General features: G+C 38.6%; 1 protein-coding gene across 1 annotated transcript; it reads right to left on the bottom strand.

Annotated features, from left to right (window-relative positions):
• Window positions 1–6,055: 6,055 nt before the first annotated feature.
• Window positions 6,056–18,838, bottom strand: SNRPD1 (small nuclear ribonucleoprotein D1 polypeptide). The gene is made up of 4 exons (XM_047698527.1): window positions 18,683–18,838; window positions 11,025–11,101; window positions 9,311–9,502; window positions 6,056–6,237 (listed from the first exon to the last, which is right to left on the bottom strand). The coding sequence occupies exons 1-4, from the start codon at window positions 18,694–18,696 to the stop codon at window positions 6,161–6,163; spliced, it is 360 nt and encodes a 119-aa protein (XP_047554483.1). The 5' UTR covers window positions 18,697–18,838; the 3' UTR covers window positions 6,056–6,160.
• Between the last annotated feature and the right edge of the window lie 1,414 nt (window positions 18,839–20,252).

Here is a 20,252-nt window from a genome sequence, read left to right on the forward strand (position 1 = left end):
TTATAGCATATAGCTGCTTTGAGCAGAGTTGTATAGTTGAGATAGACCATATGGCCCTCAAGGCCTAAAAATATTTACTATCTGGCCCTTTACAGATAAAGTTTGGTAACTCCTGGTCTATTCTTCAAGTAATTTACTTAACCATTCCTCTAGTTATGGACATACAGGGCTTCCTTTTCAATTAAGAAATTAACATGATGAAAATCTTTATGATTAAACATGTCAACTTTTTTTCCTTGGGACTCTCAAATGGAATCCTGGATCAAAGTCAGAAAAAAGTCTTTTTAAGGCTTTTGAGATAGCTTGACAAACTACTTAGAAGTTTTCACTTTCCTTCCCATTAGTCTACTCCACAGACTACTTTCCTAGCAATGAGCACTATGTTACAAAATTACTTGATCAAAGTGAAATGTGACTAAAATTGCCTCAGTATCAAGATAACTTCTTATTTAATATTTTACAATGTTTGTTATCTCATAAGGCTAATTTCTCCCACTCTTTTCTTTTCCCTAGAAAAGTGAGGTATCTCCTATGGCCTCCTTCATTTTTTAAAAAATTAATCATGATCCTTTTCCTTCCCCCCCCCCTTTTTAAAAAGATTTTATTTGACACAAAGAGAGAGACCATGAAATAGGGAACACAAGCAGGGGGAATGGGAGACAGAGAAGCAGACTTCCCAAAGAGCAGGGAGCCTGATGCCAGGCTCAATTCCAGGACCCTGGGATCATGACCTGAGCTGAGGTCAGACACTCAGCAGCTGAGACACCCAGGTGCCCCTTTTCTTCAGAATGAACATCAGAATCAATATACCAGGCAAGAACAAAGGGTTCTTGGACAGACTTATATCTGAATTCCAGCTGCTTAAAAACCACGGGACTTTAAAAATTGCACTTAAAAACTGTGGGACTTAACTTTCTGAAAACAGCAAACACTATCTGCTCACACAGTTCTGAGGGTTAAAAGAAATAACATGTAAAGGGCTTAGCATTCCAGTATTTGGCAAACGACAAGAGTAGTGCTGTCCACTTAAAAAATCCCTTTGTGGCAATTGCATTACAATTACAAAATAATCAGAAAAGTCTGGCACAGAATTAGCATTTAACATACTATCAACAGAGAAATTATTTTAAAATTCATTGGGTGCCTGGGTGGCTCAGTGAAGCATCTGCCTTCAGCTCAGGTCATGATCCCAGGTCCTAGGATTGAGCGCTGCATCAGGCTCCCTGCTCAATGGAAAGCCTGCTTCTCCCTCTCCCACTCCCCCTGCTTGTGTTCTCTCTCTCGCTATCTTATTTGTCAAATAAATAAAAACTCTTTAAAAAGGCTAAAAAAATAAATAAAAATAAAAATCCACCAGGGGGGCACCTGGGTGTCTTAGTCAGTTAAGTGTCCAATTCTTAATTTCAGTTCCAGTGGTGATCTCAAGGTTGTGGGGTCCAAGCCCCCCAATAGGCTCTGCACTAGCCTGCTTAAGAGTCTCTCTCTCTGTCTGTTCCTCCCCCTACTTGTGCATGTGTGCTCAAAAAAAAAAAAAAAAAATTTAACAACAGGGTCAATCTGGCTGTCTCAGTCAGTAGAGCATGCGACTCTTAATCTCAGGGTTGTGAGTTTAAACCCTACACTGGGTATAGAGATTACTTAAAAATAAAATCTTAAAAAAAATCACCAGGATAATTGCATTAAACTTATTAATTAGGGAAATTCACATCTTTACACTGGTTTCCCCACCCTGATACGTGCGTGGTACCAGTATTGGTTTTGAGATTCAAGAATTTTTTTAAAAAGCCAGAACTGATTTTTGCCACTGTTCCACAAATATTTAAATAGGAAAATTTCTAGAAAACATGGAAAATCCTTAAAGACAAAGAGGTTGTAGTAACTCATGAGTTCTACTTAAGTCTTACAAATCACACTGTAATTTCTGTAGTCATTGACTCTACAACACCAAAGTACCATATGCACTTGTTATTCTACACACCAACAAAGAAACTTGATTTGATACCAAACCTAAATTTACACCATTTAAGAAGCATTTCAAGATCAGAAATATTAAAATATACTTCAACAATACATGAAATACTTTGGTATTTAATCTCAACAGAATGTTAAATATGGTCAATCCTCATTATTCATGGATTCTGTATTTGGGAAGTCACTTACTTGCTAAAATTTACTTTTAAGTCCAAAATTAATACTTACAGTCCTTTCGTAATCATGCATGAACATGCATAGAGCAGCAAAACATTGTCACCTTATACACTCATATTCCCAGGTGCCTTTGACCAAAGCAACACTTTGCTTTGTTTCAATTTTTACTGTCAACAAAATGTCCTTTTCATGGTCTAGTCTCAGTTTTTTGTATTTTGTGCTTTTGTTGTTTAAAATGGCCTCTAAGTATAGTGCTGTCTTGTATTCCTAAGCACAAGAAGGCTGTGATGTGGAGCACCTGGCTGGCTTGGTTGGTAGAGCATGCAACTCTAGTTCTCAGGGTCTTGAGTTCAAGTCCCACATTGGGCATAGAGCTTACTGGGGGGGGGGGGGGGGAGAAAAAAGAAGAATGTGATGTGCTTTTTGCAGGAAATGTGTTAAGTTTTGCTCAGACAGAAGTTACAGGGCTATTGGTCATGAATTCAATGTAAAAATATATATATATATAATATATATATTAAAATATATATATATAAATATATATATATATATATATTAGTGTCTAAATAAATACACACATAAAACAAGGTTATGTACTGATCCATTGATGAAAATGTTGTGACCACAGGCCCAGAGAAACCTAACCCTTTATTTTCCCTAGGAGCAATGGTTCAGTATTCACAAATACAGGGTTCTCAGGGACTTTATACAACAGAACTACTGTAATAAGAATCAACTCCACTTGACATCTAGAGACCTTGGTGTTACTTTTGTAAAATCAATCACTATTATATACTAACTTTATCCAAAATATAAGAAATACATAAGCAAAACCTTAAACCTTTACTGAAAAACTTCAGAAAAAATGGAACAGTACCATGTTCTTACACAGAAAATAGTAAATAGTCCAAAATTTATCTTCCTTTACAAAAGTGTACCTTATTTGTGGATTCATGAGAATTTTCACATTAAATAATGAAGACCAATATTAGACATTCTTTTCTGATGTTTTAATTGAAATGTCTTTGGAAAATGTCTCCTATTCATTTAAGATAGTTTCATCATCATGTTAAGGACTTATCTTTTGGTTTAGATTTTCAGGAATAAATGCTGTATGTTAACTAAATATTATTCTGACATCTGTTATAGCCGATCATGTTAATTTTGACTGCTGCTTGTATTAATATATTTCAAAATACTAAGCCATCTTGCATAATCCAACATAATTCCAACAGATTAAAACAAACTATGAAATGTCATTTTCTATTATTTCCCTTTTGATTTTCTACCTAAACTCACATTTCATCAAGAAAACTACATTCCACATATAAAATTTAAAGCTTTGAAATATTACCACGTATGTGCAAAATGCAGTAACATTAAGCTCCTATATACTTTTGGGGGGAAAGAAGACAGGGAAGTGCATCACAGCTTGGTCTGTATTCTATTCCCACTGCAGTGCTTCCCTCATAGTTAATGATGGCAATCAGTTCAGCTTTCTTTTCATATTAAAATGAAATAATGACCTCTAGAATAAACACACCCCGCCCCCCAGAAAGAAAGCATGCATGCAAGTGCATGCGCCAGGGAAGAGTGAGGGACAGAAGAGGGAGAATTTTTTTTTTTTAAGATTTTGTTTATTCATTTGAGAGAGAGTGACAGAGTGTGAACAGTAGGGAGAAGCAGAAGGAGAAGCAGACTCCGAGCCAGGACCCAACATGGGGCTCGATCTCAGGACCCGGAGATCATGACCTGAGCCAAAGGCAGACATTTAACCATCTGAGCCACGCAGGTGCCCTGAGAGGGAGAATATTAAGCAGACTCCACGCCAGCACAGAGCCCAACATGGGGCTTCATCTCACAGCCCTGAGATCATGACCTGAACCAAAATTAAGAGTTAGATGCTTGGGCACCTGGGTGCCTCAGTGGGTTAAGCCTCTGCCTTAGGCTCAGGTCATGATCTCAGGGTCCTGGGATGGAGCCCCGCATCAGGCTCTGCTCAGCAGGGAGCCTGCTTCCCTTCCTCTCTCTGCCTGCCTCTCTGTCTACTTGCAGTCTCTCTCTCTGTGTCAAATAAATAAGTAAAATCCTAAAAAACAAACAAACAAAAAAAAACAGTTAGGTGCTTAACTGACTGAGCCACACAGGCCTCCCAGGAATAAACACAATTTAGTACTGACTGTGCTTAGTCTCTTTAAAATGTGTTTTTAGGGACGCCTGGGTGGCTCAGTTGGTTAGGCAGCTGCCTTTGGCTCAGGTCATGATCCCAGCGTCCTGGGATCGAGTCCCACATCGGGCTCCTTGTTCTGTGGGGAGCCTGCTTCTCCCTCTGCCTCTGCCTGCCACTCTGTCTGCCTGTGCTCTCTCTCTCTCTCTCTCTGACAAATAAATAAAAATAAAATCTTAAAAAAAAAAAAATAAAATAAAATGTGTTTTTAGACTCATCATACTGGAAACATCTGGATGTTAAAATTTTCACAATAAAAGTTAAAAATCTTTTATGTTACTTTGGCATTTGACTTAAAATCAAAATGAACTGCCAATACAAACTGTTTTTAAAGCAGACAAGATATCATGAAGTGCTCTTTATCACTAGAGCATTCACAATTTGCAATAACCTATTCACATTTAACTCTGCTTCCCTTTTAGCCTGTAAGCTCCATGAGGGCAGAAGTCAACTCATGGTTATTCACGTGTGCAAAATCTGTTCTGTCTGCCTTAAAAGTCTGCTCTCTACCCTGTGGCATCATTGATCTGAGGATAAAAAAGATTGAGACACAGCACACACAAATGCACTTGCTATCTCTAAATTTATGTAACTCTTTACTAGAGCCTAAACCTTTTAAGATAATCGTTGCAGAAAATTACCTTCATATTTAAAAACAAAAACCCTATGTACATGATTAAATCTAAATACAGATTTATTTAGTTCCCCCCAATTCTCAGGTTTTTTCCTTAGCATAAAAATAAATGGCGTAGGGTGCCTGGGTGGCTCAGGGGGTTAAAGCCTCTGCCTTCGGCACAGGTCATATCTCAGGGTCCTGGGATGGAGCCCCGCATACGGCTCTCTGCTCAGCAGGGAGCCTGCTTCCTCCTCTCTCTCTGCCTACTTGTGATCTCTCTGTCTGTCAAATAAATACATAAAATCTTTAAAAAAAAAAATTTAAAAAAAAAATAAAAAATAAATGGTGTAAGCTCTGCAAGGAACTGCATATAGTGAGAGGTATTTTTCTCTAAGCTTAACCAATTGCAATAATTTTTTTAAAAATCCTTACTAACAACTGGGAAAGAATCCAATTTTGCTATCAAAGTAGGTCTTTTTCTTTTTGTTCTTAAAGGACTTCTTGTAAAAGTACTTGGTAAAGGAGCCACTGACAGGTACATTTCACATTAACAGGTTTTGACACAGCTCACAAATGATAATCTAGTGACTATTATCTGCAGTTTCAACTTAAGAGAATGTAAAATTACGTTCTATTGAGAACCTTAAAGAAAAAAAATCCATTAATGAGAACAAAGTCTAATAAGACTCCTGAACTGGAAGAAGACTATCAGCTTTTACTAAATACCCAAGTCTCCATAAAGTAAAACTCAGGGAAGGGGAATCAATTTTAGACACCAACCCACAGGACATTAGTTTCTGAAGTACCAAAAAGAACTTACTTCACTCATAGGTAGGTTCCACAGAATGGAATCAAAGTAAAGCAACAAAAATGCATATTCAGTGCATGTGAAGTAAATAGGTATATATTCTACATACATTCATAAAAAAAATTTTAGTTCAAACATTAAAAGCCTTATCTAAGAATGAAATTATTCTGGATTTGCTTAATACTTAGCTCTTACTACGTAAATATCATGAATACAAATGAACTATTAAAATTTAATTTGACAGTCAACAGACAACTCTGTCCTACATTTATGTTTATTAAAAACTGACATAAACAAACAAAACCTGTACAAAAAATATCCCCAATCATGTATCACTTTGAAATAGTAATCTTGAGAGACATTATCGCCTAGGACCCCCTCTTCCTCTACCCCGACCACGTCCTCTTCCTCTTCCTCGGCCTCGTCCTCTTCCTGCAACTAAGAAGAGAGAAAAAGCAAAGTTAATTCTCTTCTGCACTGATTGTTACCTGGGCCACCACAAACAACATCTACAGGAAAGAAAACTTTAACCCAGCTTCTCTCAAATGTGACTTCACAGGCACCCTCCAACATATTACCATGCAGAAACAAAAACTGATGGCTTACAAAGACAATTAAATATTTGTTCCACTTGCTTTATTGAGAAATTCATCACATTTTAAAATATCTATCACATCTCAAATTTAACACAAAATAAAATCCAAATTATCTGAACCTTACACAAGATGGAAGAGATATCAACAGAACAGAACATGAACACCATGTGCTAGATTTTTTGGTTACTGAATAGGATCCAAGCAAGTTAATCCAAAGCTAAGAAAGTTTAAAGTACATTACATCAAGCCACCTTGTGACTCTTCATAATCTTAAATCATTTGATCCAATCAAAACAAAGTATTGTAATCATTATAGCGACATCCCTATGTCAGCTGGTCTTCTAAGTCTACTTAAATATTAGATGGACAGAAAACTCATTTCTCAAAAGAACCTATTTTCAGTCTTCAGAGAGCTATGAATATTAAAAAAAAAAAAATCCTGACATGAAGTTCATGTCAGTCACATTCTAAACTTCTACCCACTGTTGCCAAACTTGTCATTCATAGAAACAGAGTAAGTCTAGGACTTTTGTTAAAATAAGGCAGCTTAACCACATTTATCTCCAATTCCTTCTGAAATACTACTCGTAACAGAAAAGGAGTAAAAACGGTAAATACCCATAAAGAAAAGGAAAGAGAAGGACAGAGGGAATATGGTGGTTGAAAAATTTCAACAATTTTTTAAAGCCAAAAAGTAGACTAACAACTGTAAATGTTAAAGGAAGAATAACTCTTAGAAGACCTATGACCTTAGAAGTCAAGGGTGAGATGAAGCAGGGGGTGGAAAACAAACAAAATGGTTGACAAACATGTGGACCAAGACTGGTCAGTCCTCTCCTCCCCACCTTGCAAAGCTAATGATTACTTCACCTACAGGTAGGTAGGAGAGAAAAGGTAAAATACATTTAAAGACACTGAGACAGAAAGGTTTCGGATCTTAAAATAACTGCAAAGTGGATAGCAACAAAAGGCAGAGAACTGAGGGGAAGGGAAAAGGGAATTAATCTAGCATTTTTCAAGCTACAGGCTACAACCTATTTTTTTTTTTTAAAGATTTATTCATTTGAGAGAGAGAGAAAGGGAGAGAGAACACAAGCAGGGTGAAGGGCAGATGGAGAAGCAGACTCGCTGCTGAGTGGGGAGCCCTGTGTGGGGCTTAATCCCAGACTCTAGGATCATGACCTGAGCCAAAGGCAGACACCCAGGTACCCCTAAAATTGTTTTCTTAACTAAAAGAGCATAAGAAACATATCAGGATTTGCACGTATTAAGACTAAGTAATTCTTCCTGAGATTTTTGTTTCAGTTATATGCATAAATGGGCCATGATGCAAAGTATATTTCTTAGTGTGGGTGGAAGGCAAAAAAGTCTCAAAATCACTGTATCAAGTGAGCTTCTACAAAACACCCAGTCCCTTTCTCCTGCTCTGCTCCTATAATATGCTGGCTGCCAGGCATGTATTTGATAGGAATCATTTTTGGGGGGGAACGGGGGTTGAAAAGCTCCAGAAATGATTCTAGATCCTGAAATTCTGAGTCTCCTCAGTGAAGAGGCCAGCTCACTTCTAAACTACCCTACAGTGAGACTCACCAACTCAGGAGTCCAGCCTCCCCTCCCAGAAATTCTCTTCCTAGGGTTCTTGTTAAATAATAGATGGCCAAAGTATAAGATACTCAAATCAAGCCTACAACATCAAGATCAAATAAAGAGAGCAAATATGCAGGGGAGAGAGAGATATAACTTGATCAAGAAACTCTTAACTATATAAGAGAACAAACTGATGATTACCAGAGAGGAGGGGGATGGGGGATGTGTGAAATACATGATGGGGATTAAGGAGTATACTTGTCATGATGACCACCAGGCCACATATGGAATTGCTAAATCACTATGTTGTACACCTAACATTGTATGTTAACTGGAATTCAAATAAAGACTTAAACAGAAAGACCAAATAAAAAGAGAAACCCAAGAAAACAATTCCAAGTACAAAATAAAACTTAAGGAAAAATCACTAATGTCTTAAAAGTTTATATCCTATCCAGTATTTTTCAGATAGAGAACAAGATTCTGTGAAAAATTATCACAGAACAGAAGGCCTGAAGATTAACTAACTATATGCTAGACTGGAAGATAAAGTCAAAAGAAATTTCTCAGAAAACAGAAAAAAAAAAGGGGGGGGGGGAAGAGAGAAAAGACTTACACAATTACTCAGAAGACCCAATTATTAAGACTTCCAACAAGAAAGAAGAAATTTATCAAAGCCATACAAGAATATTTCTTAGCTTTAAAAGGCAAGACTATCCGTGTTGAAGGGGATGATCCACCAAATAGCCAAAACAACAAAATGGAGGAAAACACAGGGAGAGCAAGCAAAGACCCAATGCCAAGTCATCAAGAAATTTCAAAATAACAGGAATGAAGAGTCAAATCCCAAATCTTCCCAAGTGTACAGAGGGAGTGGGACTAGGCCAGGCAAAGGAACAAAAAATGGCTTGTCTTTAACAGCAACACCAGGAATTATTAATAAATACGATAGGCACTCACGGCAAGTAGATGGAATCAAGAAAACAAAAAAAAGTTCATAAATGTTTATCTCTCTTAAAAAAAAAAAAAAAAAGATTTTATTTATTTATTTATTCACTAGAGACAGATAAAGCATGCATGAGTAGCCGCATGAGGCGGGAGAGAGAGAGAGAGAGAGGTAGAAAGAATCTCAAGTAAAATCTCAGCCAAGCACAAAGGCTGACATGGGGCTCAATCTCATGACCCTGAGATTACGACCTGAGCTGAAACCAAGAGTTGGATGCTTAACCAAATAAACCACCCTGGTGCCCCACAATGTTTATATTTTGAGTAGTAGATCAAAGGATAAAAATACATTCATAAAAATGTTTATAATCCTTCAAACTTACCAGCTTCCCTTTTCTTAGATTTCACCTTTGGTTCAACATCCACAAGTAGTGTATCCAGAGGTAAACTGTCTGGTAGGATAAAATATCGAATGTTATTTCCTCGAATACTCAGTGTTTCCAGCTGTACTGGTTCTCTATTCTTCAAAGTCATTTTCACAGCTTTAAGATGGGTATTCATGCTGACATCTACACCTAGAGGGGAAAAAAAAAAAAAGCCAATTGTTAGTATGATAAATAAGGCAATCAGTTTATCTATCAAGCCACAGTAAATACCATAATACAAAACAATACAAAAGAACATTTGTTCTGCTACAGTGCAAGTTGGTTAATGAGTGAATAATGTCAGTATAAACCAGAAATCCTTCCTTCAGAGACTATCCCAGCATATTAATATTTTGCATGGTTAAGTATGCATACAGATGTGAATGCAGCAAGCCATGGAGGAACCCTAAGTGATACCTGACTCATTCCCACTGTGCCCAGGTATTCTGATTTTAGGGTTAGCAATGTTTAGGGATGGTTCTCTCACTATCTCCCTAACTTCCTTATGCCTCATTCCACCAAGCTATTATAAGCCTTGTTTTAAATATAAAGTCCTATATGTACTGTAGTATTTTCTTTGTTACCAGAAATTTAACATGTCTTTTTAACTGCCTTTTTAAAGGAAAGCTACTGTTTTTGCTAATACTTTAACTACTAAGTTGCACAAGTTTTTAATGGTCTTCCCTACACTATTTTTCCCATTGTTTTTAGTGTGAGATTTTGCAAAATAAAGGCATAATTTTCTAGAATAAATACATGGCATTATCTTAGATATACCCAATTACTGGAGCCTTTACCAATCTATCTCAACAAATGGGATTAACTAAAGATCTAGTTAATTTCTGTTCCTAGGAAATTACGTCAGAAAACACGAATTCTCTCAAATTTCCCAAAATCCATTCGAAATAGCAATTACACTTCCTCAGTGGCACATGGTTACTGACCATACAATATTGAAACCTTATATTGTACCAATTTCTTTTCAAAGCAATTGCTGTTGCAAACATGAGTACACTCAAATCAATCAGTTTAACATTGTATATCTCTCCTGGTTTATTCAGATGCTGGACCTTCATGTTAAAACTTATTTATAAACTTATGATTTAAATATTTCAGAGACTGGGACCACATACTAAAATAGCATTTTCATTCACCTGGCTCAGCAATTCTTTTGCCATTTTGCGGGGAACACCTACTACAAATGAAGAAAGGCAGCAGCCTTAAACTATACATATAGTATCATTAAAGCAGAGTTAGACATGAAAGAAAGAAAGAATGAAGGAAAATACTCTCAAATAACCCATTTCAAACATGAAAATCCCATCCTCTATCTTCAGGGACTTTACAATCTAATAGAGAACACAAAATTCTAAAAGAGAGTAAAATATACTTTGGAAGATGCAACATTCTAGGTAGAGGAATACACACAGGCAAAAAGCACAAAAGGCTTTAAAAACGCAAACAGGGTCACACGCAGGATAACGTGAAGAATTCAGTTTGGTCTTAGCTTAAGTACTTAAGGTAAGGCTTAAGGTCAATGAAATAATCCAAGCAAAAAGAATGAGATGTCTACTACAATAATGTTCATTAAGTCACCAAAAAAGAATTCTGGCCTTAAAGGTGGAAGAGGCAAGGGAAAAATAAAGTGCTATAAAGCTGATAATCTCCATACCTGTGATTGTTCCATGGACCTGTGTTCCATTCTTTAATTCGATGGTTACAGTTTCGTGACTCAATTTCATCAAAAATCTGTTAAAACAGTGGGAATAGAGTAAAAAGTATTCACCTTTAACATTTTACATCTTTTTTAAGTCAAAGGGTGAAATTTCTAAATGTTCAAAATCTGCTATAGATGCTACCTGTATCAATTCCTAATAATAATCTGCATAACAATTTCAGCTTTCCTTGAACTATACCCTCAATATTTAAGAAGGAGCACAGTAATATCAGAAGCTGTCAGGGGCGCCTGGATGGCTCCATTGGTTAAGCGTCTCCCTTTGGCTCAGGTCAAGATCCCAGGGCCCTGGTATTGAGCCCCAGCGTCAGGCTCCTTGATCAGCGGGGAGCCTGCTTCTCCTTCCCCCTCTGCCTGCTGCCCCTGCTTGTGCTCCAACAAAAAAAAAAAAAAAAAAAAAAAAAAAAAGCTATCATTGAGACATTTGATTCTCTAAACCATTATTCAGCTTAACCTCCAATCCATGCATACAGATCCTAAAATCATTATAATCCACATAATTGAAATTAAGAAATTGTATGAAAGTGGTCAAATGGTACAAACTTCCAGTTATAAGGCAAATTAAATATTAGGAATGCGACATACAACATGATGCCTATAGTTATTAATGCTACTGTATGGTATGTGCGAAAGTTGCTAAGAGAGTAGATCCTGGGGGGCGGGAGGAGAGTAGATCCTGAAAGTTCATCACAAGAAAAAAACATTTTCCCCCTTCTCTTGTTTGGTATTCATACTAGATGATGTATGTTAACTAAACTTACTGTGGTAATCATTTTGTAATACACATAAGCCAAATCATTATGCTGTACACCTTAAGCTTATACTATATGTCAACTACCTCTAAAGTACAAAGAAAAAATTATAACTGGTAGTAAAAAATTACATGCTTCCTTTATGTATAATAGACTAAAAGTCTCCCTTTCTAACCCTCCACCATGTGTATGAGATTCTTCTAGACCATTTTATATGCACTTGTAGGGTATATATCTTTTTATGGAAATTGGGTCATAATTTTATTAATTTCTATACCCTGTAATTCTCATTCAGCAGTTTAAATACACATGTATGTTTATCACAAATCCATTTACGCAAATCCTTAGCAACAATGCTACCAATCATCTTAATTTTCATCACTTCTACAGGGGAAAAAAAGAATTTGTTTTTCCCTTTTACTTGTAAGATTGAACATCTTTTTTTTTTTTTTTAAAGATGTTATTTAGTTATTTGACAGACAGATCGAAAGTATGTTTCAGAGAGGCAGGCAGAGAGACAGAGAGGGGAAAGCAGGCTCCCCACTGAGCAGAGAGCTCGATGAGGGGGCTCAATCCCAGGACCTGAGCCGAAGGCTTTAACTCAGAGGCTTTAACCCACTGAGCCACCCAGGCACCCTAAGATTGAACATCTTTTCATGAATATAGGAAATCTGTATTTCTTTTGTGAACTATCTATTTACACATTTTCAATTAGGTCAAAAAAAATTTTTTTTTTAATTTTCTACCAATTTTCCACAGCCATTCAAGTTTGTGGTTTTCATTCTTAGGTCACTAAATCTGTGAATACTTTTCAGGTATTAAACTGTTCAAGATGTTTCCCACCGCAAGACTGTAAAAGGTTTTATTCCTTCTACTTTTCTTTTTTAAAAGATTTTATTAATTTTGAGACACAGAGAAAGTGTGCACACACGGAATGGAGCAGAAGGAAAGGAAGAGAATCTTTTTTTTTTTTTTTTAAAGATTTTATTTATTTATTTGACAGACCGAGATCACAAGTAGGCAGAGAGGCAGGCAGAGAGGGAGGGAGGGAAGCAGGCTCCCCGCTGAGCAGAGAGCCCAATGCGGGGCTCGATCCCAGAACCCTGGGATCATGACCCGAGCCAAAGGCAGAGGCTTAACCCACTGAGCCACCCAGGCGCCCCGGAAAGAGAATCTTAAGTAGACTCTGCACTGAGGGTGGAATCCAGTGCAGGGTTCGATCTCATGACCCTGAGATCATGACTCAGGCCGAAACCAAGAGTCAGAGGCTCAACTGACCAAGTAACCCAGATGTCCCTCTTCTACTTTTCTGTTTAGAGTTTTAACCCACTTGGAATTCAACTCTTTTATGTGCAACATGAAGTAGAAATCTGCCTTTATTTTTTCCCTCATTTAGACAGCCAGATGCCTCAAAAATGTTTACTAAATAATCCATCCATTCCCCACCTCATCTAGTCTTTTGTTTTCCCTCAACTTATTACTCTGTAATATTTCATAGAAAGAAAAATGGAAAGGTTCATAAATTATTAAAATGTTGCCATATAGGAACGCCTGGATGGCTCAGTGTGTTGGGCATCTGCCTTCAACTCCAGTCATGATCCCAAGGTCCTGAGATTGAGTCCCTGTTCAAGGGGGGAGCCTGCTTCTCCCTCTGCCTGCTGCTTTCCCTGCTTATGCTTGCTGACAAACAATAAAATCTTAAAAAAAAAAAAAAAGTTGTCATTTATGTGGGAGTGTCCCCACACAACTTATACTTTCACCGTTATCATCTGTACTTCATCATTCATTTTCTAATGAGAATATTCTCCTATATAATCATAACAACACAATCACATACAAGAAAATGAACAATAATCCTGCAATATAATCCAATGATATAGTTCTTAATTCTAACTTATAATAAATTAGAAATTTCTAATTTATAGTAGAAACTTATAATACATACTTTGTACACCCTATCCTAGCATCACACTAAATGGTACATGTCGTATCACCTATTTTTCTCCCCCATTAGACTATTGCAAGGATCGAGACCTTTATATCTAATCTTGGGTGTCAAAGGCACTGGGTAACAGTTGGCTGAAATGCTTCAAAGATTAAAAGGGAAGACAGGGCATCTAGGTGGCTCAGTCTTTAAGCATCTGCCTTCAGCTCAGGTCATGACTGCAGGGTCCTGGGATGGAGCCCCACAGTGGGTTCCCTGCTCAGTGGGAAGCCTGTTTCTCCCTCTCACAGTACCCCTGCTTGTGTTCCCTCTCTTACTACCTCTCTCTCTCTTGTCAAGTAAATAAAATCTTAAAAAGGTGGGGTGGGGGCGCCTGGATGGTTCAGTCGTTAAGCGTCTGCCTTCGGCTCAGGTCATGATCCCAGGGTCCTGAGATCAAGCTCTGCATCAGGCTCCCTGCTTGGCGGGAATCCTGCTTCTACCTCTCCCACTCCCCCTGCTTGTGATCCCTCTCTAGCTGTGTCTCTCTCTTTCAAATAAATAAAATCTTAAAAAAAAAAAAAAGGGAAGATAATCTTAAAAAACCACTTTTTTAGTGGCACAGCCAGCCATCATAAAGGGCGACAGACATATCAAGTCCCAAATTTTTAAAAAAATCTGTCTTTGTATATAAAGATGCACATAGGGATGCATGGGTGGCTCAGTTGGTTGGGCATCTGCCTTCAGCTCAGGTCATGATCCCAGGGTCCTGGGATTGAGTTCCGCATCGGGCTCCTTCCTCAGTGGGGAGCCTGGTTCTCCCCTGCCTGACACTGCCCATGCTTGTGTTCTCTCTCTCCCCACTCTCTGACAAATATATCAATAAAATCTTAAAAAAAAAAAACAAAACATGTATTGAATCCTTCTCATATTTGTTATTAAGAGAATAAAGTCTCTCTTAACAAACTGTTAATGTTTTATTTCATTGGAAAAAATTCTTTATGCTCTCAATTTAATAATCACTTATAACTATATTAGCTTAGAGTTTTCATCTAAGAGTTTCTTTCCATTATCAAGCTTTGGTTTTTAAAAAATCTTTCATTTTAGGGCACCTGGCTGACTCAGGAAGTAGAGCATGCAACTCTTGATATTCAGGTCAGGAGTTTGAGCCCCACATTGGGCATATAGTTTACTTAATTTAAAAAAATATTTTTATTGTCCCCCTCAGTAATAAGGTTTAACTTTTCTTAAAGAACATTTACTTTATTTCAGAGAGAGAGAGCATGCGTGCACAGAGGAAGAGGGAAATAAGCAGACTCTCCACAGAGCTGGCAACCCCATGTGGGGCTTGATCCCAGGACTGAGATCATGACCTGAACCAAAATCCAGAGTCGGACACTTAACTGACTGAGCCACTGGTGCCCCAACATTTAACTCTTATAGCAGTTCAAATCATTTGTGGAAACAGGAATGAAGTAAAAATAAAGCATTTTAATAATTAAATAATCTACCATATGGAAGTAACAAGGAAAACCAAAGTAAGCAAAAATAGTTTCTGAAGGAATTAAAATACATTTCACCAAGTTCAAGGATGTTTCTTTGACAAATAATATTTATCATTATGTGGTAGTCCCTGTGCTTGGCAATGAGGATTAAAAATGAATGACTAGGGGCGCCTGGGTGGCTCAGTGGGTTAAAGCCACTGCCTTCGGCTCAGGTCATAGTCCCAGGGTCCTGGGATCGAGCCCCACGTCGGGCTCTCTGCTCACCAGGGAGCCTGCTTCTCCCTCTCTCTCTGCCTGCCTCTCTGCCTACTTGTGATCTCTGTCTGTAAAATGAATAAATAAAATCTTAAAAAAAAAAATGAATGACTAGGAGCTCAAACTGTAGTGGAAAGGACAGACATAGAAGATATTTCAAGGTAACTAAATTTAAAAAGCAATAGATATATGGCAGGCTTTTGCCAGGAACATAATGTAGCATGAATAGGAGGGAGTCAGAGCTTAGTGAATTTCTAGTAAGAAGTCTGTAAAGTTGGAAATACACTGCAAAAAGTGACAAGAGCAAAGATTTGGGAGTAAGAAATAGCACAACATGAAGAGAAACTATAGCTACACTACCAATGGATTATAAGTCCCAGAAAATGAGTAGAGAAGAGTTAGGTAGGTTCCTTTCAAGGACAGCCCAAGCTGTTAAAAAGCTACTGAAGGGTTTTCATCAATGAAGTGGAGCACCAGGGTCATATTCACATTGGAAGACAAGTTAGGTGGTTAGAGCAGGACATAGGTTAAAGTTACAGTTACCAAGAGACAGGAACAACAAATAGATCAATGAAACAGAATAGCATCTATAAATGAACCCACATTGATATAGTTAATTTTCTACAAGGTGCCAATGGGACTGTCAAAACAATCAGCAAAGGAAAGCCTTTCAACAAATGATGAAATCCATGGTAGGGACGCCTGGGTGGCTCAGTCAGTTAACTGGTTAACCGGCTGCCTTCGGCTCGGGTCATGATCCCAGGGTCCTGGGATCAAGTCCCATATAGGGCTCCTTGCTTGTCAGGAAACCTGCCTCTCTCTCTCTCCCCCTCTGCTGGATACTCTGTCTGCTTGTGCTATCAAATAAATAAAATCTTAAAAACAAAACAAAACAAATCCACGGTAATAGGGATTTATATTCCCTAAGATAATGGAATAACTGGAAATCCATGTAGAAATGACCCTGGAACCCTAACTCACACCACTTCCCAAAATTAATTTAAGATAGATCACAGGTCTACACATTAAAGTTAAAATCATAAAGCTTTAAGAGGAAAATATAGGAGAAAACTTTGTGGTTTGAGGGTAAGTAAAAATATGAGTACACAGAGAATAACTATAAAAGGAAAAGCTGGCAAATTAAAACTTTCTCAAAATAAACTTCTGCTCACCAAAAGAAGTTATTAAAGGAATCAACAAGCAAGTCAAACTGGGAGAAGTTACACTGGCAGAGGACTAGTATGCAGGATATATAAAGAATTCCTACAACTCAATGCTAAACACAATCAAAACCAAACACTTCACAAAAATACATGAATGGCCAATAAGCAGGTGAAAAAGTGTTCTACGTAAGTAATCATTAGGAAAATGCAAACTGAAGCCATTAACAAGACACTACTACACAAGCACTAAAATGGCTAAAATTGTGAAAACCTGGCAATTCATCAGATTATCAAGAAAGATGTTCAAGACAATTCAAAGGTCTTTATGTTTGGAGTGACAGTAAGGATGATCATGCCACCAAGCATCATACAAAAATAAGTCAACCAAAAGTGCAAACCAGTTAGACAAATACCTGTCTGTTTTCTTAGCAAAAAATACATTCTCCAGTAAGAAGAAATCTTATTTCTAAGACTCAGAAAAGGATTCAGCATAGCCTTTAAAATTTTCAGGAAAACTGCGTCACAACATGCACTATCTTTAAATGCAACAACCTGATTCCAAAGAGTCTGATGCAAAACTTAACTCTAAGTATTCAGACAGGCAGGTATTGAGAAATTGCAAAAACATACTTTAAATTCTGGGGCGTTTCCCTCCAAAGTTACAGTTCAAATAAAAATGGACTATAAGTTAACCTAAAGCCTTCCCTATAAACTCTGAATACAGATTGAGGGTTTTATGTTATTTCAATCATCCTAGAAATTATGTCTTCACAAACAAAATTCCAAGAAGACAAGGACCCACCTTAAAAAAAAAAAAATCCATTACCAGCATACAGTGTAACAGGTGCCCAATAATCCATTGATCTCAACTGACAAATCCTGATTGAGACAAGAGACTAGCTACACATGTAACTGCTAACTTAATCAGAAACCTCCTCTAGATTCAGGCGCTCCGCCTCAAGCAAAAACACCAAAACCATATCTATCTGCGGGAAGTTTAGAATGAATTACTCAAATCAGTATACCAGTAGGCTCAACTAACCGATGAAGTTTAAACACAAAATAGAAAAGCGATTATCTGGGGTGCCTGGGTGGCTCAGGGGGTTAAAGCCTCTGCCTTCGGCTCGGGTCGTGATCCCAGGGTTCTGGGATCGAGCCCCACATCGGGCTCTCTGCTCTGCAGGGAACCTGCTTCTTCCTCTCTCTCTCTCTGCCTGTCTCTCTGCCTACTTGTGATCTCTGTCAAATAAATAAAATCTTAAAAAAAAAGAAAAAAGAAAAAAAGCGATTATCTGCGTAATCAGCCACAGGTACGTAAACTGATTCTGCCTCACGTTGGGACATTTTTTCCTGAATTAAAGTCCTATTTTGAACGAACATGTGAGTTAAGTAATCTTAACTCTAAGGAGTTATCAAAACATAAACAAAAAAAAACTAATGAAGTCAGATGTCCAATCCTGATTTAAAACATTTCGGAAATAGGTTTCATTATTTCCAGATAAACCGCCGTAGCTTCTAAGTACATTTTAAAAGCTCATTAATTTAATGCAATGCATACAATTTTTCTTTATACCTGCCACGTTCTCACGTAAACCTACACTTCGTTGTATTTGCCGCTCCTCAGAGCTGCGACTGCCCAGAAAGGTAATCTAGACTAGCGCACGAGTTCTAACGAAATGAAAATCTTCAACTGAGAGTAGAACTTGTAAGCCTGGCGTTGCACCTTTAAGGCCTCTAAAACACTGGGTGGGAAGAAACCGCCAGGCTCTTACGTCCCCTTGTCTGAAGACACGCGGGATCCGCGCGCAATCCTGTCTGAAGCTCTAGTTCCAGAGCCCGCGGCGGCGCGGCCAAGATGGGGCGGGAGCAGCGGGCGCGGGAGGCCGTTAGCAGGCCGCGCGCGCACGCGGCTTTCGCGCCTCCCGCAACTGGGCAGTCTGGCCTCCCGCTCCCGGTCCAAACCATCACAGCCCTCACCCCTGGGCTACATCCTCACCTTACGAGCTTCATCCTAGCGGCACCGTCACCGTTTCGGTGGGATCGTGCACAAAACCCGACTACCGAGGTCCGAAAGACTAGGAGTATGAATGGCCGGAAACGCCTACTCCCTGGGCTCAGACGTAAAGAGCGCGAGCGCTGCCGGCGCAAAGCGGAAACGCCTACGCCACGCTGGGCCGCACTCCCTTCCGGCTGCGTGGACTGTCACTACGGCCCCTGGCGGCTGGAGGTGTGTCTTGCGAGTGCTGAGAGTGTTTAGAAGCTGATCCAGGAGGAAAATTCCAGTAAAGGGGGCGATTTGAGGAGATTAGATCCAAATAGTGGGCACTTCAGAACAGCCGGGATCCGTGTGTTATGCAGCACTAGGTATACCCGTGAAGGAAGGGAAATTCTGAGAAAGCCCAAAGAATAATTCTAATTCTTCTCCAACACTAGCAATGTACCTGAAGGAAATCACTTTAGCTGATTATTTTTACTTGATTTTTTTTTTTTTAAGATTCTACTTATTTTTTTGTCAGAGAGACAGTACAAGCAAGGGGGAGCAGCAAGCAGGTTCCCTTCCGAGCAAGGAACCCAATGTGGGACTTGCTCCCAGGACCTTAGGATCAAGATCTGAGCTGAAGGCAGATGCTTAACACATGAGCCACCTAGGCGTCCCTGTTTTTACTTTAAATTCTGGTCACAAACTTCAAAAGGGTCTCCTACACTGTTGAGAGATCATATTGTGGTTCTCTAATAAGCTCACGAACTATTTCATACCTTCTTTCTTCTTTCCCTCTGAAACCTTCTACAGTCTCTTTCTCAAATCACTCTCTGCTAATATTTCCTACTTTTAGAAAACCAGAAGCAACCTTTTCAGCTTTCCTTCCAGTTAGAAGGGTAGAAGTATTACTGCCCCTTTCAAAGGCAAATTCCTCTTCAGTGTAGTCTAGATCCCATCTCTCATTTTTTCAGGAATTTCACTTCTTGGGGCGCCTGGGTGGCTCAGTGGGTTAAGCGTCTGCCTTCCGCTCAGGTCAAGATCCCAGAGTCCTGGGATCGAGCCCCACATCAGGTTCCCTGCTCCGTGGGAAGCCTGCTTCTCCCTCTCCCACTGCCCTTGCTTGTGTTCCCTCTGTTTCTGTCAAATAAATAAATAAAATAAAATAATTTCACTTCTTCAGTTATCTCCTAACTTGAATTATCAATTTCTCCCTCGTCACAGGATTTAAAAAAAAAAAAAAAAAAAAAAGACTACTGGGACGCTTAGGTGGCTCAGTCAGTTAAGTGTCGCCTTAGGCTCAGGTCATGATCCCAGAGTCCTGGAATCAAGTCCCACATCCCGCTCCTTGCTCAGCAGGAAATCTGCTTCTTCCTCTACCTTTGCCTGCCACTCCTCTGCTAATGCTCTCTCTCTCTCTGACAAATAAATAAATAAATAAATAAAATCTTTTAAAAAATAATACAAATTTATCTTAAAGCAAAGTTCTCTGATGCAGCTCCAGCTACAGCTAGATTTCTTTTCACATTAAAAACTTCTTGAATGAGTTGTCTACACTTGTTTTATCACCTCTAATTCACTCTTCAAA

This window comes from Lutra lutra, chromosome 12 (genome assembly GCF_902655055.1).
Source record: "Lutra lutra chromosome 12, mLutLut1.2, whole genome shotgun sequence".
In the NCBI taxonomy this organism is placed as follows: domain Eukaryota; kingdom Metazoa; phylum Chordata; class Mammalia; order Carnivora; family Mustelidae; genus Lutra; species Lutra lutra.

Bases quoted from the DNA above. Each gene is read 5' to 3' on its own strand.
- SNRPD1 (XM_047698527.1), bottom strand. The intron at 9,503-11,024 runs GTATGGAGATTA...TTTCCCCTCTAG, and splicing joins GGTCCATGGAACAATCACAG to GTGTAGATGTCAGCATGAAT. The intron at 6,238-9,310 runs GTAAGTTTGAAG...CTCTCTTCTTAG, and splicing joins ATCTAAGAAAAGGGAAGCTG to TTGCAGGAAGAGGACGAGGC.